This window comes from Amphiura filiformis, chromosome 9 (genome assembly GCF_039555335.1).
Source record: "Amphiura filiformis chromosome 9, Afil_fr2py, whole genome shotgun sequence".
In the NCBI taxonomy this organism is placed as follows: Eukaryota; Metazoa; Echinodermata; class Ophiuroidea; order Amphilepidida; family Amphiuridae; genus Amphiura; species Amphiura filiformis.
Window position 1 is genome coordinate 10,152,526 of NC_092636.1, and position 24,266 is coordinate 10,176,791.

Consider the following 24,266-nt stretch of genomic DNA (forward strand, 5'->3'; position numbering starts at 1 on the left):
AATGGCTAATGTCCCTCCGAAAAAAAATTTCCTGGTGCCGCCACTGATTAATTGACAATTTTGTGGCACAGAAAAATGGCAATTGTTTACATTTTAAGAACGTATGCAGTGTTCGAAATATGCCTCAAAAAGTTACCGGCCAGCCAGGCTTGACCTTAAAAAGTTACCGGCCAGCCGGGTCGGCAACTAGATGCCAGTCAGAAAAGTTACCGGCCAGGCCAAAAAGTTACAGGCTTGAATGGCCGGCTGACCGAACGTTGAACGTATTGCAGCATAAACACGGAAGTGGGGTTCTGATTGGCATGACAAGTCTCCAAGCTACTAAACTTTTAAAGAAAATAATGCAAAAATGGATGACTGCTTCTGATTGGAAATATCACGACATGCAAATGTGTCATCATGACAGAATGACTGTTGTGATGTGTGCATTCATGGCCATGCACAATTGATATCCTAGATATTGATATTCGAGCATTTTCCATGCCATGAACATGGGGAATAAGTGGCGATCATAGTGTCAGGGTCCATAGCAACATAATGCATATACTCTACACGCAAAACACGGACAGACAAAATGGTGGAAGCCGAAATTTTGTCGTCATATTTCCAAACTTTGGGACCTTGTCACTCTTCACAGACTTAACCCTACTCGGTAAATTTACCATCATTGGAAAGCTTTCACCTTCGTGTGTTAAAAAATTGCTTCAAATTTCATCGAATTTTGTTAAGATTGCGAAGACCACGCTTCAAATTCGCACTCTTACTTTAAGCTTAAAAATACGTACAACAACATCGGCTATAAAAAAAATCCGAAAATCTCACACAAAATCGTACAAATTTGGTATCAAATTAAAGCTTAGAAAATTTCTGATCTACTCACATCGCCATGGTGGGGTAAACTCTGCTGCATTGTGGGTATTATTCCTCCGAAGTTGGCAGCCGAAGTGTTCCGGAAAATGCCGATGAAAAAAAAAGATAAAACTCGCGAATTCTCGCGTATTCACGTGAAAACAATTCTGAGGTCAATCGCCCTTTTTGAGTGACCTTACTGCTGACTGGACTAGCACGGATCTCTTTATAATAGTAATGACGGTGATAATCTTTCAATGATTATTATTGGACCGCTGACCAGATTTAAAACATTATTCTCGTCACGAAACACAGTTTGTCCATAATTCGCCACAATATGTTTCTAGTGAATTGGGATTCAACCAAGTGATTTCAAAACAACGTTTATTACACTACATAGTTTGTGTTTCATGGGATACATGCAAGGTGGTTGTATCTCTTAAAGGCGTGCCTGAATTAAACAAGTACAATATGGAAGCTAATTATACCATTGGTGAAAGTAAATCAACCGACGACTATGTATTGGACACAAGAAGAAAAATTGCCATGGCAATTGACATTCTCTTTTTTCTTATTGGATTCTTTGGTAATGGCAGTGTTATCTACCTGACAATAAGACATCCAGGACTACGGAGTATGCCTAATCTTTTGATTGCCAATCTTGCTGTTGGGGATTTGTTAGTTGTAATATTTGTCATTTTGGTGAACGTTTTACACTATGTTTTTGCTTCGGTTCGGCTCATTTTTACTCACTATTGCGAATTTATACTTTTTATACAGTTGATATCACAGGGTGTATCCGTACTAACTTTGACTGCTTTAAGTGTGGATCGTTTTACCACTGTGGCCTACCCATTACATAAGCAAATGTACGCAAGAAAGCTCAGCGTCTGGAATGTATTCGCAATCTGGACAACATCAGTTGTTGTTCTCTGGCCAATATTTGTATACGTCGAAGATGCAACTTGCTGGTTTTCCGATGATACATCTTATACAGTATATATACTATGTATTGTGTTTCTACTCTTTATTTTACCATCTGGCGTTATGGTTGTATGTTATGTGTTGACGGCGAAGGAATTATTACGCAAGAAACCGAGTCTAAAGATTGATTCACGCGGAGGTAGGAAACAGCAGAAGAAGCGCTTGCGGTTAGCCCTGATTGTACTTATTATGATAGTAATATTCATACTGAGCTCGTCACCTTTTTACATTTGGTTGATTGTATTTCGATTTGATCCCTCAAATGTTTTTGTACAGAATGCATTCATGGATCAAGTCAAGTCTACGATGTTGAAATTTAATTCAATAGTTAACCCTGTTATTCTTTACCTGATGAGTTCAACGTACAGGAGACATTTGATTTACCAACTTGAAATGTGCTTGTTTCCTTGCATTGAAGCACACCATCGTATCGTAAGCGAGCCCTCATTGCGTACCTCATTTTCACGTATTGCAGATTTAGCAAGACAAAATGCAATCAAGAGAGATTATTCTGTGATAAATAAGCTTAACGTAAAACTGCCTTCAACCAAAGAAGAAGAGTCTAAAATGTAAAAAATCGACTATCCTGATTAAGTGTCAAAGTCATTTTATATTTCCAAACTATTGACAAACACTTGAAGACATTCAATAAGCTCTCATTCTTTTACACCGAAGTACAGCAACATATGCTATATAGTTTAGTTCACACAATTTAGCTTACCATGTTTAAGGTTATATATGGCAAATTATTGAAATTTCACGTCGCTCTCTATGTGTTCATCAATTTATGTGATGAAACAGATACATCGTTGATTGGTTGAGTTTTTTAAGCTTCAGGAAGAGTAATCGACGAAACGTCAACGTAAATAAGTGAATATACAGCCTGTCTCAAAACAAATTGTGCAAGTGAAAAGCGCCCTCTTTGGCAATTAGAAGATACCGTTGTGACATGACGCTTACATCAACGTCAAGGGCACAGTCTTAGCTCTCAAATACCGTTTGTTCTGTTCAATTTGCTCTTTTTAATCTCGAGATATGTTTAGTTAACAACGAAAGGGTAAAATCACAATTGTGCCACTTTTACTAGGGAATAGGGCTGTACATGTAAATCAATGCTAGTATTGCTATTGATGTTGATGCGTCTAATGCACTCCCCCTTCGGGGCTCGTGCATTAGACGCATTATTTTGTCTAATTTCATTAATTTGTCAAATTTCATGAACTTGTCGAAGTTCATTAACCTATAAGTGTGCAATATTTGTTTGTCTTTCAACATGTCTTGAATGACAAAGAACAGTATTTACCGTGGTAAAATCATTGACATGTACATATATTTAATTTTACAGCAGAATGTGAAATATTTATTTATCGTTTATTTTGTCGTAAGTGGAAAAAGAGAATCATTATACCTTTATTCATGATAAAACATTAAAAACGATTTTGTATTGCTGTGTATGCAATTGATGCATTCTTTTGATTTCACGAAGGAACTCTTGATAAACTTGATGCTATCATTGATTTACATGTACAGCCCTCTTTCCTAGTAAAAGTGGCACAATTTGGATTTTACCCGTTCGTTGTTAAGTAAGCATATCTCGAGATTAAAACAAGCAAATTGAACCGACTAAACGGCATTTGAGAGCTAAGACTATGCCCTTGACGTTGATGTAAGCATTATGTCACAACCATATTTTCTAATTGCCACAGAGGGCGCTTTTCACTTGCACAATTTTTTTGAGACAGGCTGTATATCCGTTCTTTGTGATATCGCACTTGACAAAATCCCTTCAAGGCAGATGTAAATAAGAAATAAAAATTTTCCCACATTAGAAAGGTAAACATAAAGGAACATTACAAACAAAATAAAATAAACTCGTTTATTTTGCCTATCGCGGGCATGTTGGAGAAAGGATATTTAGTAGATTCGTCACTGAAATCGGCACCCGGGAATCGGCACTAGTTCGTGAATTAAGGATGTGAAGGAACGTTTCATATTAGCCCTGCAATTGATCTGGTCATATTCAATTTAAAATAAACGTTTATAAATTGAAACGCAAGTAGTTGAAATGTATGTTTAATAGTATCTGTATTAACATTAAACCTGCTGTACCAGTTGTGTTCACCCCTGTATATCCTAAACAAAGACAAATATGTTAATGTTAAAAGTACCTGTACTCTTTAGCTCATTTGATGAAATTGGTGATCTAAGAAGAGTCGAAAACAATAATTGTACGTCTATGTTCTAATCAATGAAAGCACGACGCTAGTTTTAATTTGATAATCAATCGAAAGCACTGCGCTACAACCCTGGGCAAAATTGTTGGAATGAAATTAGTACGGTCATTTCAAATCATCCCCAAGTCAACGAGGGTCAGGAACAAAGAGCTTTTAAATAGAAATAGAGTCGCAATAGATTATATAATCTTTTGTTCGTTTGATGCCGATTAGAAGTTGCGACAGGCTATTCATAAAAGTGGTACCATTGTTTCGAATAAAGGGTTCCACCATTAAATTGGTCACTGATCCGGCATCATATTAACGCTCTACACAACAGGCGAGTATCAATAAGTGACCACACTACAGTCATGTGTAAGGGCAGTCATGTGTAAAGTGGTACCAATGTACTTACGTATCCCAAATGTGTGCTTGTGTGGGTCTGAAGTGTATAAAGAGGCTTTAGCTGTCGATGCAATCATCTTTACCACCCACCTGACGTTAGGCGTTTCATTTAAATAAATTGAATGCTCTTGCTGATCGCTTAAACATTAGAAAGTATGAAAGCTGCCATGTCCAGTCCATATATCTATATTACACTATAATGGTAATCGCTATACGTATACATGTAAGTATAAGTATAGGCCCATAAAGGTTGTTTTTAAGAAATGTCCATTTAATTTTATTTTAAAGGAGATTGGTATAGAAATAGTGGCGTACCCAAAGAGGGGAGGGGGGGTTGGGGAGGGGCAAATTCACCTCTGTGAGAAAAGTCTTGGGAGGGAGGAGGAGGAAGAGGGAGGAGGGATATGGAGAATGAGAGAGGGCTGGAGGAAGGGAGAAATAAAAAGATATAATAAAGAGACAAGTAGATAAATAGAAATATAAGGAAAATGATGGGAATGAGAGAGGGAGGGTGAGAGGGGACAATGAGAGCGAGGGAGTGATAAAGTGTAGGCATGGGAAAGAATAAGTACAGAGAAGGGAAAAGAAAGGAATGATGAATACATTTAATAATAATTATTAGGCCTATATAATAACTAAACACATAACAGCACTGGGCAGCCATTCGATGATGTCAATGCCTTTATTCGTTACGTAATTTAAACGCCCAGTCAGATGTATTTCACACCTACAAAACACAACTCACCCAATTTCGCAAACTGGACGTTGAATGTACACTCTCATGAATATTGATTGGCAACATTTTCCAATATGTCAGCGCTCTAATCAAAAACAATAGAACAATAGACCCTGCAGAGCGTTGGTCAGGAATGTCCTCTCATTGTTAATTGTTGGTTATACATACCTAGACAAAATACAATGCAATTGTAACCCACAACTTGAACAGGATTTAGCCAAAGCAAACAAAGACTAGAGCTATTTAATGATTCTATAGAAATAGATAGAAGATTATCCTCTTCAGCAATCGGATTATTGATTGGTTTAAACGCTATCAAATGAGAAACATGTCGCGCCTAATTGAGGTACCTATGAATACGACCTTCACGCACATTTTACACTGTATCTCAGAATACAATTTGCCGACTTTACGGCTCGTTCGTAGTGTACGCTTATATTATAACAGCTAGAACAATTCCTTCGTCCTTTGAAATGGGTTGACGAACAAATGGATCACAAAACGCTGAAATTTCTATATAAAATATATTATTCTATAAGCCCCCATTAGCGTATGAAAGAAAACTTTGTCAAATTATCTCATCTTCATTGTTATAACACTAGGGGTAGCAATTTTAACTTCCAAGTTCCAAAAATCAAAACAGCAGATTCTGCTTCCTTTTTTTACAATGCAATCCATGATTGGAACAAACTACCCGAAAATGTAAAATTGTGCAATATAAAATCAAGGTTTAAAAAGATGCTAAAATTATCCTCTTAGACCACATGGTTATATAGTTTTTAATATTGTAATTTAGGTGTTTCATGTTTTAAATAGTTGTAATATATATATTTTTTCATTGTTATTTATAAGGACCCCTTTGGAAATAAGTCTCTGACTTAAAGGGATATCCTTGGCGTATTATCGTGTCAATGTTTATGTTTATGTTTTAATTTGTATTTTATAATAACTATGTTCTTGTATTTATGTTCTGTGCAATATGTTATTTGACTCTTACGATGATATGCTTAATAAACTCAAATCAAATCAAAGCGTTGGTTGCGTAGAGCTATTTCAGGTCGTTTTTCCTGTGCCCAGTTCAGCTCAAAAAATCAGAATGGAGACGGCTAAATATCTTTTGTGAAGCTGCACGAGTTATCTGCTGTGATTTTGCTAATTTTAAGGGCGGGGTTTCAGTGCGAATTGGTGTGTGTTTGCTGGGGGGCTGAGGGGTGCTGAGTTGTGTGCTTTCGTAATATGTCCTGTGTACAGCTGTAGCTTGTAAAAAAACATGTATACCTCAAGGGGTCGGCTCGAAGACGAGAATACTGAACTCGTTTTATTCAAAGGGTAAAATCGTTGTTTTATAAATACAAGCAAAGACATCTTCCAGATTTGGAAACCCCAACTGCGTGTTTTCATATATTTAAGTTCACCTTTTCGCTCCTGTTTGCCCTTTGTTGGATCAACGGCACACGTGAGAAACAGCTCCCAGCCAGTGGCGTGCGCAAAGGGGGGGGGGCAGGGGGGCCACTTTTGTTGGTCATTCGAGGGAAATCGTTATTCGTTACTTTTAACGGTGCAAAAACATCCTAATCAGACTCCATTCGGGGGAACTGAACAACCTGCCCCCCCCCCCCTCCACTTTCAATGTGCTGCGCACGCTACTGCTCACAGCGTCGACTAGTGTTTAATGGGTAGGAGGTAGTAAACGTCGTGTGTTTAAGTTTGACACACATTTTAATGATACAAAATGTAACTAAAAGCATCCAGCGACGTGTCTTTTGAGCAGTGGAGTATCAGCAATACCCACCCTTAATTCTCTTCTTACTTAATTGAAAAAATTCATAAATGTAAATTTTCATGACCATATTTGGAATCAGCACGAAAAATGCATTAAAATGAATACAAACAAGCCTAGTATTTGTTCAGTAATTTTTAAGATGGCTCTTGATATTTTGAGAAAATATTTCAAAACGTGAACTTTTTCCGTTGATGCGCATGGCTAGCACGCAGAGCATTAACAGTATCGATGGCGCACGGTGGCGCAGCGGTACGGGCTCTGCCTTGCAATCGGTGGATTGCGAGTTCGAGCCCCGGCGGTGCCATCGTGTTGTGCTCTTGGGCAAGGCACTTTACCTTACTTGCTTCTCTCTACCCAGGGGTGAAATGGGGAGCTGTTATGAATATCGTCCATTGCGCGCCGCCTACATTCATGCCTTGGGCATTGTATGGCAGCTGACATATTCTAACGACAGCGGAATAGATGTAAAGCGCTTTGGTACATGTGCACATGTGAAAGGCGCTGTATAAATACCAACATTTATTTATTTATTTATCGACAGGTTGAAACCAGTTTCACCATTTTATGATATATGGTTTCACTTTCTGCAATATTTAGTTTCTCGTGTCTTTAAATGACACGAGTCTAATCTTAGCTATATTGATCTTTCGTCTCAGCAAAGTTGTCCAAACAAGTACCTTAAAATAGTTCAAAATGAGTGTCATTATAAACGCCCACATTCGTTTGCCTTTGACAAATGATATTGTTCTATCAAAATCCATTCATACAAATCAAAGAAATAACATATTTGGTCAGATTTCAATAAGAATCACATTGTGCGTATGTTTATCTGCCTCGGGAAGTCATCATGTTTGATGTGACTTACCGTGATCCGATATTCCATGCATTATTTTGGAACGAGAAATAAATGACGTAATTGCATATCAGCCGAAAGTATACATTAGATTACTTTAAAGCTGCTGTGCACTCTCGATGTCGTGTCTTCATGGAATTCAGCATTTCTGATATTTGTGTATACTTTGTAATGTTTTCTATAAATACAAGGAAACAAAATCCAGATTTGTAAACCCCAACTGCCTGTTTTGATTGAGTTTATTGCACTGTTTCGTTCCTGTTTGTCATTTAAAAGGAAAGAAACTTTTTGTTGAATCAACGGGACAAGCAAGTGTAACAACGCATCGGGTCGCGAATACGTTGCACCCATGTTCGTGCGTAGAAGCACTGATCTGGCAGCAATTTTACGATTGAAATAACTAGGTTTAAGGTGGTACTACACCCCCCGACAAATTTTGTGAATAATTTTGCATTTTTCGAGGACTGGAGGATCTACATATATATAAAAAAAAAATGTTTCGGCACTGATTAACGGCTATCCTTAAAGATGTCGTAAATGAAATAAAATAGAATAGAATAAAATAAAAACATAAAACAAGAAGGGTCTCAGTATGAAGTTCGGGTTCTGATTCTGGTCAAAGGCGAGAAGAAATTTAAAATTAAAATTGTTTTAGCTGTATTCCGGTAGTATCTTAAAAATTTTAAATTGTGATTAATTATATCAGGTCAACCAGAAAAACTCACTCGAGTAGACTTCACGTGTCTATTCTTTTATAACATCGGTTGAAATATTTCGATGGTCTATAGAGGGTATGCAACACGACGTCACCCATATTAGAGTCATCCTCATTTAAATAAAATTCTGTCCTCCATAAGGTATAACGGGAAAATTCGCATGATAATACAATAAAAAGTGTGATGGGTATGAATGGTTGTGGAATCGATCTTGAGACCTGTCCCTCTGCCATCTTAAGTTATCTTAGAACTGTCCTCCAGCATGGCTGGTTTATTGCATACCCACTATATTTTTCACAGGGAAATAAGCTAAGGCTTATTCGGAAATCGAACCCACCCTTTCAAATGTAGATTGACTTGTTCGACTTCTGTGCTCATGAATATTGCACTGCAAAATTAAAAACTGCTTTTGTATACTTTGATCAAGGTATCTTCAAATCTGATATTTTGCGGTTTTACGATTATGTAACAAACTTAAATGAAAACCGAAACTGCTTTCTACAAATTTTAAGTTTCGAACAAAGGGTACAGACAAAGATATCGGTACTGAGGTCAGTCAGGAGCTTAGGCAGGATAATAAGAAACCACGTGACCAAAACCAAAACCAATCCTAATACTCATAACTTGAAACGAGTAATGGAATGTCAAAGCAATTATCTTTATCCCTAACTGTATTGACAGGTGGGAACCAGTCTCATCATTTCTTTTTAAGATCTATGGCTTTTTTTTTTATGTCGGGCATATCTAGGCATTAACAGCTGAAATCTAGGAGATAACGCTGACGAAACTTCGGCCAGATACAAGTGACCTGGTGAACGAAGTGGGTCGCCGTAGATAGCTGGTCGGGGGAATTTTATAGGACAGGCAAGTGCAGCCGACAATCGGGCGTTACCCTGATCGGAACCGCCTGTAACAAGGTCTTTTTTTATCATGGATCATCTGTCCCGCCATTACCAGATGAACCACGGGGAGAGCAGAGAATTTTTTTTAGGTCCTGTGCGGAATCGAACCCGGGACCTCTCGCACCAAAGGCAAATACCTTAACCAGTGGACCACGCTGCTCCCCCAGCTTCGCTTACTTCAATCATAGTTCCGATTTCTTTTTTCTATTATGCTTCAAGTTTGGCCAAATATTACTGAAGATGTTTCTCCAGTCCATCTATAGTGCTACATTCCGAAAGATCTCAGGTGAGCTAATTTCCGCTTTGAGTAATAGTTTAATTTTCTTCATCTTGATATCCGCCAGTTGCCAGTTTGGTAATATAGTTGTTGTTATGCCTTTTTTTTTTTTATTCCAGGGGGATCATGGAAGTGTTAATATTATCAACATTTAAACTCGTTAAAATATATAGCGTGAAAGTGTAACATGTGTGTTAAGCATTGAACATGTTTATGTTAAAACCGGTGTAAAAAGTGTTAAAATGTTAACGGAATAATATGATAATAAAGGTGTTAAGTTGTTTTAAAAACAAAGTGTTGCTTAGATTGTGTTAATTGTTTTTAGTGTGTTAAAATTGAGCTTATAAATGTAAAGTTAATATTGTTTACATTTAGCGAATAGCGTGAGGTATTAGAGTGATTAGTATGTCTAATATCACAGTTTTTAACCTATATTTACATCTTAAAAGATGTAAATATACTCCAAACTGTCGCCCACGGAATTATTACTTCTGACGAATGTTGAATAGAGAATCACGAGACCATTAACAAATATATTAGTTTACCAAGTCCTTAAATTACACGATGAGTCTAGTCTTAGTTGAGACTAATATACATAACAATCTCATGTGAGGTTTGTTTGTTATTATTACAGATTGTTAATGATGTTCAAAGGGATATTGACATCCGTCAGTTAGGTAATGTGAAGGTGGTGTCAACAACTCTTTAGTTTATTTTTTCCTACTTATTTTCTCTTCTTGAGACATTTGTGCAAACATTTGTCAACTTAAAATCTCGGAATGCCTCTTTAAGTAAAGCAAATTAATAAACATTAGAACAATAGCATGGCAATAATAAACCCTTCAAATAAAGAAAGTACACAGTGATGTAACACATCCTACAACAAAACCTGATCTTTTTATGACAATTTGGTTGATAAGGTCGTGTGCAGAATCTTGTTAGATTCAATTTGATACCAAATTTGGTACCAAACACTATAAATTGACAAAGATTGATACTAGTATATGAAAGTTGGTGGATTGTCATAAGTTGCAAATCAAAAGCGTGGGGAGCAGCGTGGCACACTGGTTAAGGTCTTTGCCTTTGGTGCGAGAGGTCCCGGGTTCGATTCCCCGTGGTTCATCTGGTAATGGCGGGGCAGATGATCCATGATAAAAGACCTCGTTTACAGGCGGTTCCGATCAGGGTAACGCCTGATTGTCGGCTACACTTGCCTGTTCTGTAAAAATACCCCAACCAGCTATACGGCGACCCCCTTCGTTCACCAGGTCACTTGTATCTGGCCGAAGTTTCGTCAGCGTTATCTCCTAGATTTCAGCTGTTAATAGAGAGATTGCGAAATTTACGTGAAACGTGACACGGGAACGCGAACGGCAAGCTACATTAGTCGAAAATCGGTTATTATGCCCTCTGGAGGGTGAAATCTATTGTGAATTGGTCAATCGTGGAATTACCGTAAGGCGATTACGTTGCGGTTGGTAGCAAAAATGACGTTCCAAATGACAAAAAACGCATTATAAAATGCAGAAACATGTTATGTTTGTCATGTTATGAAACGAATCAAAGTATCCTAATAGAACAAGTAGAGTCCGACATGTAATAAAATCCATTTTGGGGGTTCAAATTTGATCTCGTATAGACAAGAAGAAGTGAACAAATTTCGATTTTTTCGACGCGAATTCGAACGGGCAGATTGCCTATTCATTTGTGTGTGGAAAATGCCGTCCAAAAATCAGCTTGCGAAGAGACGTTTTAGGCAAGATTGTGTCGTGTTACGGCATAAATGCGGTATAATTGTCTGTTTGTTGTTGTTGTTGTTGTTGTTGTTGTTGTGTGTGGTGTTTTTTTTCTAGATTCGAAGTGTAGATTCGTAAGATTTATTCTTTTCACCATTTTTTATTCAAGACCTGTAGGGAATTGTGAAACATGCCATTAGAGTATTGCAAATAAGCCCATATTTTAAAATGTGCTAAAAGCTTATTTAAAAGCTCTTTAGAAAATTGAACACACAATTCAAGTATTTTATATTCACGTTCAAGCATGAACATAATCCAATTAAAAAAATGCGAGTCAAGTGGAATTTGTAGATACACCAATATAATAACTACTTTTCGTGGGTTAGCGGCTATGAAAGGAGGTCGCATTCAAATACCATTCAAATTAAATCCGACCAAAGTATCTACAAATCAGATTTGGTGTTATATTTCTTTGTACGTGACAGTGATCAATGCAAAAGCATGTGAACGATTACTCATCTGAAGTGGTCGTGGTATTCATTCAACGGGTGAGTTAGTGAGAGAGTGACGTAAGTCAATATAGAAGTATGATATTACCGCAATACTTTTCCATTGACTATTATTGCTTTGTCAGTTTTAGCGTAAAAGAGCACAGAATATTACAATAGCGAGGATGTGGTGAGTAGAACAGGTTGAATTTAAAAGATTGTGCAATCTTGCAAAGAATTCATCCTCTTCTACAGTGGCGGCGCCACGGGGGGCATGCGGGGGCAAATGCCCCCAGTCAGAAATCTTGCCCCCCCAGTAAAAACCCAAAATTACGAAAATTTCACCTTTTTTCGGTAATTTTGCGCAAAATGTGTTGATTTTGCCCCCCCTTAATGCCCCCCCCCGGAAAAATTCCTGGCGCAGCCACTGCTCTTCTAGAACCAGTTTGAACTGTTTAGGTTGTAAATGTTATGTGCACGATATATTCATTACTGACCTTGTGTGAAAAAATTAAGTAAGTAGTATTTACCGTTCTGTTTTTATGACGTATTTAATAGCAATACACAATTTTAATGTTTGTCTACGAGACATCTAAATGCTGAATGTCCACATATTCTATGTAAGGTAGATTTGGAACAACTGCCATCTTCTAAATAGAAGAAACATTATTTCTTGTTATTTTCATATTATTTGTGGGCGGGTTTTTCAAATGTCGAAAGGAAATACCTGCAAATTGAAGTGGAGTGAATTACAAAATATCTAGTAAGTTGGACATTTTGGGAATAGAAAAATAGTCGGGTGAGGCATGAAGGAATTTAGTAATGTTAGAAAGTTAGTTTGAACCGTAAAAAGGTAATCAAAAGAACGCAAAAATCAACCTTGATTTAAGTTAAAATCAGTTTCAGATATGGTGTCTTTATTGCGAATTGTGTGCTCGCATTCAAAATACATGATACCTCGTGGACAAAAAGTTAAATTGTGTATGAAAATAAAAAGAGTAAGGTACACCAACGTGACGTGGGGAAACAAGTAAAATACAGACTAGAGAGTACGCAGAGGGGGATAAAAGCAGCAAATGTAGTCATTAGAAGTAGGTAAAGTTCGATAGCCAAAAATTACCATTTACAAATTGGTTGTTTGGTTTATCAAGTCTGTTTATGTGCACAGTGATTTTCATTACTTATTCTACTGTACTTTTTCCCATTGACCCATGTTGTTAAGGTCGTGTCTTCCATATGAAGTGTATGGATTTCAACTGAAATATATATTAATGTGAACCATTTGCTCATGCATGCAGTGTAGGATAGTGATCTAGAGGTCTCAAGTCATGCTGCAAATGTTAGATCATTTTAAAACGTCAGGGGATTGTGGACCAAAGTGACGTAATCAATCGCCGGGCCTTAACATTTGAAGGGAGCAATCATCTATCTATCGCCATTGCTCGTCTATCCTTTAAAATGGCCGCCATCTTATACCAAAGTGACGCAATCAATCGCCGGGCCTTAACATTTGCAGGGAGCAATCATCTACCTATCGCCATTGCTCGTCTATCTTTTAAAATGGCCGCCATCTTATACCAAAGTGACGCAATCAATCGCCGGGCCTTAACATTTGAAGGGAGCAATCATCTATCTATCGCCATTGCTCGTCTATCCTTTAAAATGGCCGCCATCTTATACCAAAGTGACGCAATCAATCGCCGGGCCTTAACATTTGAAGGGAGCAATCATCTATCTATCGCCATTGATCGTCTATCCTTTAAAATGAATTGCGATACTTCAATTCTTGCAATTCAGGATTTAAGGTATTTTCATAATATGTCGGGTATTTAAAATACCTGCTATAATAAAGTTGCACAGAAATTTTATATAAAAAACTTCTCGTGTAAATGATAAATAAAACAAAAGGCAATCTGTTTCCCATGCTCAGTTTTTATTATTCATACTATATTTAATCTTCTTATTTGATAATAAGGCTAAACAAAAAATGTTATGTCTCAAAGCCCGCGCGCGCGTTCGTTTTTCTTAGCGCGTCCATGTCAGCTGAAACGGCAAATTCATTTTTTATTTTTTCAAAAAGTTTTTGGAAGAAAAGTTACTAGATTCGATACTGGTTTGTTTAGGTATAAAACAATTGATGTTTGTACTTCAATTGTGTAAATCAACCACAATTTCATACTGTGTATTTTTGAACACTCGAAAATGACATCTTAGTTCATAATTATGTTTTTAAAAAATCTATTAAAAAAATCTTTAAAAAAACCCTCATTCCGCATTCGTTTTTGAAACTGCCATGGGCTTTGAGACATAACAGTATTTTTTAGCCTAACTATTTCATTTTATTTTCCTTGAGAAATTATTTTAGTGAAGGCTAGGCTATACGTTTTTGTACAAACTTCAATTGTTCTTATCTTAACTACTTAGCATCCGTCTATTTTGACTATCCAGATTGGTAATTTGAGGCATATCTTACAAAAGAAAGATAATTATTGCTACACTTGCGCTATTGTCAAAAACAAAATATAGAGCAGGTAACTGCCCTGTAGCTACTATTAAGTGAAAAGCGCCCTCTTTGGCAATTAGAAAATACCGTTGTGACATGATGCTTACATCAACGTCACGGGCGCAGTCTTGGCTCGTTTGTTCTGTTTAATTTGCTTGTTTTAATCTCGAGATATATTAAGGGATGGGGTATGAACGTTTGGACAGTATTTATTGTGGAACATTAGAGCACATCAGACATATCAAATTGCATTCTGAATACGAAGAATGTCCTTCTGATATCAAATAATTTTGATCTTTTTTGAAATTCGCAATGTAATACACATTTTATGGCAAATGATTAATAATTGATATTTTTTATATTTAACAGTACTCGAAGTAAACTTTATAAATCTGATGATTTATACTTAAAGTGTATGTAGGTGGGATGAAAAGCCGACGATCAATTGTAAATTTTGACCTTTCGTATTGAAGATATGGATTTTTTTCCCAAAACACCCAAAAAAAGTAGGTCTTTTTCGGAAAAAAATCCATATCGTCAATATGAAAGGTCAAAATTGTCAATTGATCGTCGGCTTTTCCTCCCAGCTACATACACTTTAAGTATATATCATTAGATTTATAAAATTTACTTCAAGGACTGTTATATATCAAAAATGTGAAAAATATCAAATTGTTATAATTTGTCATCAAATTTGTGAATTTCAAAAATGAAAATTATTTGATATCAGAAAGACATTCTTCGTATTCAGAATGCAATTCGATATGTCTGATGTGCTCTCATGTCCTACAAAAAATACTGTCAAAGCGCTCATTCCAGATCCCTTAACATCGAAAGGGTAAAATCACAATTGTGCCACTTTTACTAGGGAAGAGGGCTGTACATTTATCTAATAATGCATGCACCAAACAATAGAACATAACAGTGCACGCTAAACAGTTTATTTGAGATAACAGCTGCACACTAGTAGAAATACCAAAAATATTCACGGTTGTTCTTTAGCAACGCAAACCTTTGACAAATCCCGCTGGTTTGCTAGCTAGAAAATGAGGTCAGTTATCGATCCGTTATGAATAATTCATATTCGGCCCCTTGATCATGTTAATTATGGTTGGCAAATAACGACTCCGTTAGTTTTGTGAACTTTGCCTGTTCAACGAGAGTATAGTGCGCCCAAATACATCAGGGCGCAAACGGCCCGGTTTATGAAAAAAAAATAATGGCGGACGGGTATTTCCCATCAGGCACCAGTGATAAGTTTTTCAAAGAAAGTCTACTAATTTAATAATGGGAATGACTTTTGCAATAGTAATGTCGAAATTAGGCCTTAATACGAAGGGAATGCGTGACAAGTGTAAGGTATGAAATACAAGTAATATTTTAAGTCAAGAAAACATTTGACACCACATCTGACTTTCCAGTGGGAGCCATATTTGTATGTGTGGGTTTTTTTTCTGTTTCCTCCTGTGATATAAATTATCAATCTGCTTGACTACCGGAGTGAATAAGTGTTTTTAAAAGTATGTAAATAATTTCACATCACAGTGCCATTTCAGTTATTTGATTTCAATTTTCTGATTGGTCACAGTCTGCGTGTTCTGGAAATCACGTAAACCAATGTCCTTGAAAGCAACAATGGATCTTAAAAGATCCATTGTTGCTTTGACATAATTGGATGCACTCTGCATATTCGATTTTATATCTTTGTGAATTGTCTTTTAAATGCAGAAGAACTGTGTTTCCTTCAAATGTATCTGATAAAATTGAATATTTTTGGAATAGAATTCTATGATGCAGCCGGGGTTGGCCACTGTTGTATCACCAACTAGCTTCTGTCGCTGGAGCTCTGCACTTCAGACGATAAAAATGCATGTGAATGTCAAAGTATAATATTATAATAAATTTATTTAATATTACCGCCTTTTTTATATAACGAAACTGTATACGAATTATACCAGCTTATACCTATACGGAAAGATGATTATACGCGTTCACTCAGCAGTTTGGCATGCCTGCAGGCTCCTACCAGGTGGTGGTCGCATTGCATTCTCTAGATTCAGTAAATTTTCATCGTCAACCGTGTAACCGTGTAATGGGATTATTTGGAAATTTTAAAACGCTTGAAATATCACAAACAAACAGGCCTATGTTAATAAATAATATAAATACAAGCTAAAACCGTTGGGGTTTGATAATGAACCCCACAAAACTAACCGAGTATATGGAAAATGCCATACGGCCGGGCGGTTTCACAAGTTGCCGGCTCTATCATGCCACTCGCCGCCTGGCTCCTACTGCATAACATGACTACCGCCCGCTATAAGTCGGGGCGCAAATTTTAATATCAATACGCTATTTACATATCAATGCGCCTCATGCTAATTTCTATTGCCGCTTCCTAATAATTATTCCATGGAAATACTCCTCCTGGTCTTATTTTGCTATAGCATCGAAAAGTAGGACTTTATACTTTCTGTGGTGTCAAAGTCGCGGTTGTGGTAATTTTTAGGTGCAAAATGGGAATTGCAAGTAACAAGTTGTGTTCTATCTTAAGCTATCATTTTAATTTACTTATATGTTTATTGTTTAAAGAACCCATAAATCCAAAATCCAATCAGAAAAATTGAGCTTCTGTTAATTAGAAAGTTCAAAAAATATTGAGAATACCAGGTATGATGCTATCAAAATCGTTTATGATGTAGATTTCGTGTAATAATACCACTCAATACATACATCTCTAAATTTCTGTACCAAGTAATAAAAGCAATGAACAAACGGAAATGCCACGAATATTATCATCAGTGACATCACCACTGATGTACGAGGGTACATTCCCCAATCTAATTTTTTGAGGTAAATATATGTGTCTCCATTCATCTCTTTGTATAAATGATGTGGGTTAGTTCCTCCAGCAAAGTAATAGACTAATGTGAACATGATGTATGAAACTGACCCTATATATGTGTAAACAAAATGTTGCAGGCGAACCGGTGAGGAGAGCATGAGGAAATCCAGCGTAAGAAGAAAAATACCGACACCGTGGTGATGAATATCGATGACATTGGTTGAATATTGGTAGGGTTCCCCCGTATCTATAGCCCAGCGTGTAAATGAAGTTATCACAAGGCCTGGGTAGGTTTGAATCTGTAGAAACCACATTAGTTGGACATACCAAGGTAGCTTCAAGTCGTTCTTTACGTGGGAATGTTGTTTTCCTTTCTGAATAGATGCCGATGGTTGCTCATCTTCGTGGTCTTGAACATTCGCAGACGTTACTGCAAAGATAAAAGTATTTATTGTTTAAAATAAAGCCGAATCCAACCATTCAATCATGTATGCACCCTGCAAGTTTGCTTTATGTTACAGTGATACCGGTACAAAATTGTCACAATGTCTTACCTTAGGAGCACGTGTGGCCGAGTGGATAAGGCGCCCGACTCATAATCCATAGGTTGTGAGTTCGAGCCCCGCTCGTGCCAACGTGTTGTGTCCTTGGGCAAGGCACTTTATCCTCATTGCCTACTGGGGGATGGGGTTGGGTTGGATTGGATGTTTGTATAGTTGTTTGTTTCAATGTTGCCATATTGGCGCTGATTAAGCTGATGCCTGCAAATTGCATTGTGTCTGTTTAGGTGTGTTTAATGTACAATTTGACCTGCGGGTCACCATTAGAGTTTGAAATAATAAAAAAAAACCTTCCTTTTTTTACCTTTAAATCCTGTCTTCTTGTGAAACATGAACGTTGTTATGACTCTCAGGATTAGATATGCACATCCTGCTATATACGCCCAGTCAGACCCGAAGATAAAATATTTAGCTCTGGAATCAGTTCCTCTTGGATACCATGGCTCCCAACCCCAGTAAAACAACGCAAGAACAAACCATAGGTTAAAATAGACGGCCAGCACGATACAGTAGATTATCCATGAGATCGGTTGGTATGGAATGGCAAACTAAAAAGAAATAGACATGAATTCACAATTATTTATGATGATTTTGATAGTTTTTATACATTATAAGGGCTATTGAGCCTCTATATAACAAGCTCATAATTTATTCAAAAAAGGGCTAGAATTAAACAACATACAAACCAAGTCAAACTTGATGAAACCATATGATTAAAACTGAGAATTTTGCGTTAAATGCCGATTCTTGAGAAAAAGATCGACGTTATTTTGATAATTTTGTTATATAAAATACAGATAGGAACGAAACATAGGCCTACGTAGGAATCTGTCCCATTTGGTTGAAATCTGTAAAGAGACGTACTCTAAGATCCAATGTAACGCTTGTTCAATGCGATGTATAACTCATTATTGTCATTCGTAGTCGTCACTTGATCATTGTCATTTATATTACTCCGTTTCATGTCACAATGCATGATGGGATACTCCCTTCAGCTGTTTGCTGTGGGTTAATCAGTCAGCAGTAAGGTCACTCAAAAAGGGCGATTGACCTCAGAATTGTTTTCACGTGAATACGCGAGAATTCGCGAGTTTTATCTTTTTTTTTCATCGGCATTTTCCGGAACACTTCGGCTGCCAACTTCGGAGGAATAATACCCACAATGCAGCAGAGTTTACCCCACCATGGCGATGTGAGTAGATCAGAAATTTTCTAAGCTTTAATTTGATACCAAATTTGTACGATTGTGTGTGAGATTTTAGGATTTTTTTATAGCCGATGTTGTTGTACGTATTTTTAAGCTTAAAGTAAGAGTGCGAATTTGAAGCGTGGTCTTCGCAATCTTAACAAAATTCGATGAAATTTGAAGCAATTTTTTAACACACGAAGGTGAAAGCTTTCCAATGATGGTAAATTTACCGAGTAGGGTTAAGTCTGTGAAGAGTGACAAGGTCCCAAAGTTTGAAATATGACGACAAAATTTCGGCTTCCACCATTTTGTCTGTCCGTGTTTTGCGTGTAGAGTATATGCATTATGTTGCTATGGACCCTGACACTATGATCGCCACTTATTCCCCATGTTCATGGCATGGAAAATGCTCGAATATCAATATCTAGGATATCAATTGTGCATGGCCATGAATGCACACATCACAACAGTCATTCTGTCATGATGACACATTTGCATGTCGTGATATTTCCAATCAGAAGCAGTCATCCATTTTTGCATTATTTTCTTTAAAAGTTTAGTAGCTTGGAGACTTGTCATGCCAATCAGAACCCCACTTCCGTGTTTATGCTGCAATACGTTCAACGTTCGGTCAGCCGGCCATTCAAGCCTGTAACTTTTTGGCCTGGCCGGTAACTTTTCTGACTGGCATCTAGTTGCCGACCCGGCTGGCCGGTAACTTTTTAAGTTCAAGCCTGGCTGGCCGGTAACTGTTTGAGGCATATTTCGAACACTGCATACGTTCTTAAAATGTAAACAATTGCCATTTTTCTGTGCCACAAAATTGTCAATTAATCAGTGGCGGCACCAGGAAATTTTTTTTCGGAGGACATTAGCCATTAGGGGGCCGGGGGGGCAAAGTGAATTTCAGGGGGGCGAAATCAACAAATTGTGCGCAAAATTACAGCAAAAAGTGGAAATTTTTTCGTAACTTTGGGTTTTTTTCTGGGGCAACAGGGGGGCAAGAGTTCTGACAGGGTCTGGGGGAATATCCCCCCCCCCCCGTGGCACCGCCACTGCGATTAATACATGCTTCGGGGGCCCTTTTTTGTATGTAGCTGGCACTTAAGCAGGGTTAACGACGTTGTAGGGGTTTGTAGTAGCTTACCTGATTTTAGACTTTAGTGTTGGGTTCGAAAATTGCGTAAGTCCAAGTGAATGCAAGTGATCGGGGGATATCCCCGGCAGGGTAATAGCCGCGCCAGTCTGGGGTAACCGGCACGGATCGGTGCCGACCGGCACTAAAAAAAATTTTTAAATTTTTTTTTTGATTGTTTTTCCCCACAAATGTTTTATTCATCATAAAAAAGAGCAAAAAAAAAATCTTTTGGGGTATACCCCATAGCCTATTCCCTGATCCCTCATGTTCGCTTAACTCTCCGAAAACTTTGAATTTTTTTTTTTTTTTTGGTGCCGGACGGCCAGTGTCAGCAGTGGTCAGTCTCAGGCAAGACCGCCCAATTGTAGACGTTAGATAGAGATTGTTCTATTTGCTAAAATAAAACCTACACTAAGGCTGGCATTTTCAGGCAATACCCTGCCTGGGTGCCTGAAATTTAAAAAAAATGCATTCAAATTCAATGCATTTTGATATTAGTATGACATGAATGAAAACGAAGTACCAATTTTCATAAAAAAACACAAAGCATTGTGCAATTTTTTATTTTTTTAGGTCAACCATGAATGGTCCTAGCATTTAGGTCTAGGTCCAAGGACACTACAAATCCGACAAAAAAATTAGAAAAAAAATTAGAAAAAAAAAAAAAAAAAGAATTTGATTTTTTTTTTTCAATTTCTGTTACCCGCGTAACCCGCCCAAATAATGCGCCGGGTACCCGGCACAAAATTAAAAATTACCCAAAAATGACACCCCTAACCTACACCAAATTCAAATTAAATCGGAAGTCATCTAAGGGACTGAAGGGTCCACCGCTGGCAGCATGTATTATATTATACTGCTATTGGCTGCACAATTGTCAAAAAGCAGCTATTCGTAATACATAGATTTACAGTATGCAATAATGGCTGCCACTTGCATTGTTAGTTACAGTGATGTGTCAGGTCCTTTTATAGTCCCAAATCATATTATTTAGCAAATGACACTATATTAACCTTCTGCAATGGTGCAAAATTTAATAGCTGCCTTATGTGCTCATTACATGAGAAATACTTGAGAATTAAAAAACATTAATATACCAACAAGGCAGCTGTGCATTTCATTAATTTAATTAATAAAATTAATTTCTTCTCATCACTCAGACATTGGAACTTGGGTCTATGCATTCCTGTCAACATTTTTGAAGTTTGAACCCCCCCCCCCAAAAAAAAAAAAATTGGATTACTTGATTCTTCCGATTTCCTTCTTTTTTTCTTTTAATTTTATGAAACAATAATTATTTGTTTAAAATTATTATTAGTTGCAATAGTTGGGGTTTTTTTTTTTTTTTTACTTCCTTTTTGGTACCGGTCTACCGGACGACCAGCATCAGTCCCGGGCAGAGCCCCTCATCATTAGATAATAATTTTTCCACTTGCTAAAATATTTACCTCCAAATTTAATCGGAAGTCATCTAGAATGGCCACCGCGGGTACAAAGTTTTAGCATGTATTATATAGTATTCTGGAATTGGCTGCACAATCGTCAAAAGGCAGCTATTCTTAATACAGAGATTTACAGTACACAATAATGGCTGCCATTTGCATTGTTGGTTATAGTGGGTATGTTATGTCCTTTTATAGTCACAAATCATATTATTTAGCAAATGACACTTATTAACCTTCTGCAATGTTACAAAATTTAATAGCTGCCCTATGTCAAATGTGTCATAACATGAGAAATATATACCGGTACTTGAGAATTTATACATGTACCGGTATAGCAGTTAACTTATAGACCTTAAGGTTGGAACTTGGAACCAGGAAAAACTGCTACTTAGCGTAGCAGTATTTTTTTGTTCTAACATTGAATAACAAGTAATGTAGGGTCTACACTGTATAACTTCTATTTTTATAATATTTTTGCCCCCCTCACTACCCCCGCCAGGGTCCTAAGTTGGCCCCTAGACCCTGGTGCTAAAAAGCTCCACTCACTTAGCTCTATTGGTCAGTCTATATTATTGGCTCTTGTTTTAGTTTTCAATGTTGGCAGGCATGTATATGCCTTGACCAATACGGTGTTTATATAAGACACATACGGCAGCTATTAAATTTAGCAGCATTGCAGACGGTCAACGGATGTCATCTGCTAAATAATATGATGCGGGGCTATAAAAGGGCCTAACATGCCCACTGTAACCAACTATGCAAATGGCAGCCATTATTGTGTACTGTAAATCTCTGTATTAAGAATAGCTGCCTTTTGATGATTGTGCAGCCCATTGGATTATGATTATAATACATGCCAAAACTTTGGGCCTGTGGTGCCCCCTTCCCCAGATGACTTCAGATTTAATTGTAATTTGGGGCAATTCCTAGAACCAAATTAATTTGATTTCATTTCATTTCATTGATGTTAATAACGTCATCAAAAGTTGCCGTCAATAGGCGTATGGAAACTAACAAATTTTCTTTGTATTATACTTTACAGGTCTTCGCCGGGGTCCGGGTCACCGCATGTTGTTGTTTTCGGCGACTCCCTGACCAAATACCTGGCAGAAGACATTGCCATATTGGACCAGGTTCGTGCAGATGTGTTTTGCAAACCCGGTGCAACTGTCTTAACGCTGTGTGATGCCATTTGCTATGACTGGGACATTTTAAAAGAACTAAAACCAGACGCTGTTGTTATCCACGTTGGCACAAACACGCTTGAACGTCAGCTTGTGTCGCGTACAATCAGGCAACTCCGCGACCTCGCCAAACTGGTAAAATGCCTATATCCAGAGGCAATATTAATGATAAACAATATTCTACAGCGTTTTGATAGCAGTGCATTGAACGAAGGAGGGAAGTGGCTTAACATTCAGGTACGAGCCCTTTGCAGGGAAATAGGCTATACTCCCTCGTTTGCAGGTGAAAGCCTCCAATTTCATGACTTTGGTGGAGATTTCATCCATCTCAACAGAGATGGATATTGGAAATTTGCTGCAGACATTACAGATGAGGTTATGAGAGTTTGTAATGGGACACCAACCTACACATACTCTCCATCAATGATACCGCCTCTGAATAGAATGAAGACGGGTAAGCAGAAGGCAAGGGAGAGGCGGCAGTACTTGCGTGAAAGCGCAGAGAGGTGCAAGTACACAAGGCCATGCCTGCAGTTTACAAAGAAACCAGTGCCAACAGAAGGTTTACACCAGACCACACCAACAACTTCATCATGTACTGCCTTCATTGGAGAAATAAAGCCTGTTGTCAACCCTGTGTATGCTGGTCTGTATGCGCACAGAATTACAGAACCTAAGGCGAAGATGAAGCTACCATCAGTTCGTACTCAATACGTGGAGCATAAGAATTCCATGAAGAGGAGTAGAAGACGTACAGAGAAGGCAAGAAGAAAACGCAGAAGAAAAAAAGAAAGAGAAAGGTAGGCCTATAGTCTCATTTTTTTTTTTTCTGTGTTATTTTGATTGTTCAAATTCATTTTTATACAGGGCAAAATGATACTTTTATGTATAATTGTATACCCAGCTTTACACGTGCCAACTCATCCAGGTGTAGGCTTCAGCGATATTTAGATTTATACAAAAATAATTGATTTTTCTTTTAATCGAGTACTCAATTATTTTAAAACATCATAATTAAAGTATCGACATGTCGATTTTATCAAAATTAAGTGGTTGTTTTTCTAAGCAGATATATTTGAATGCTCAACCTATTGCAGTCACAAGATATTCAAAACATCGAAAATGGGTTGGCAGGTGACGCCTTCAGAATTTTATGTTACTTACTCCATCAAAGTGTTTGAAATTTTTTGACAAATAATTAGAGAAATAATTTGGAACATTCAAAAGAACTTTGTAAAATATGTTTGCGAAAAATCTTAAAAGTTAGTGTAATTTAAACACTTCCATTACAAAATTCCTAACTGACCAACTCAGCTCGGAAAGTGACTCTTCTGCCTGTAAATAAGACGTCGTAAGACATCACCTGATTCATAAAATGAAAGTACCTACAGCTGAAATATTGCTTTGATTGAGTTATTTATTTAGTGATTTCACATGTTTTCTTTACAGATGAAAGTCCC

The 24,266-nt window shown here is 37.4% G+C and overlaps 1 protein-coding gene across 1 annotated transcript; it reads left to right on the forward strand.

Annotated features, from left to right (window-relative positions):
- The first annotated feature begins 1,320 nt into the window (after positions 1 to 1,320).
- LOC140159962 (uncharacterized) lies at positions 1,321 to 24,259 on the forward strand. Its single transcript, XM_072183230.1, has 3 exons — positions 1,321 to 1,526; positions 22,665 to 23,606; positions 24,256 to 24,259. Exons 1-3 carry the CDS (start codon positions 1,321 to 1,323, stop codon positions 24,257 to 24,259), a joined length of 1,152 nt encoding a protein of 383 aa, XP_072039331.1.
- Positions 24,260 to 24,266: the final 7 nt, after the last annotated feature.

Coding starts and splice junctions, on each gene's coding strand:
- LOC140159962 (XM_072183230.1), top strand. CDS start 1,321: ATGGAAGCTAATTATACCATTGGTGAAAGTAAATCAACCGACGACTAT. Junction 1,527..22,664: donor AATCTTGCTGTTGGGGATTT/GTTAGTTGTAAT, acceptor TATACTTTACAG/GTCTTCGCCGGGGTCCGGGT.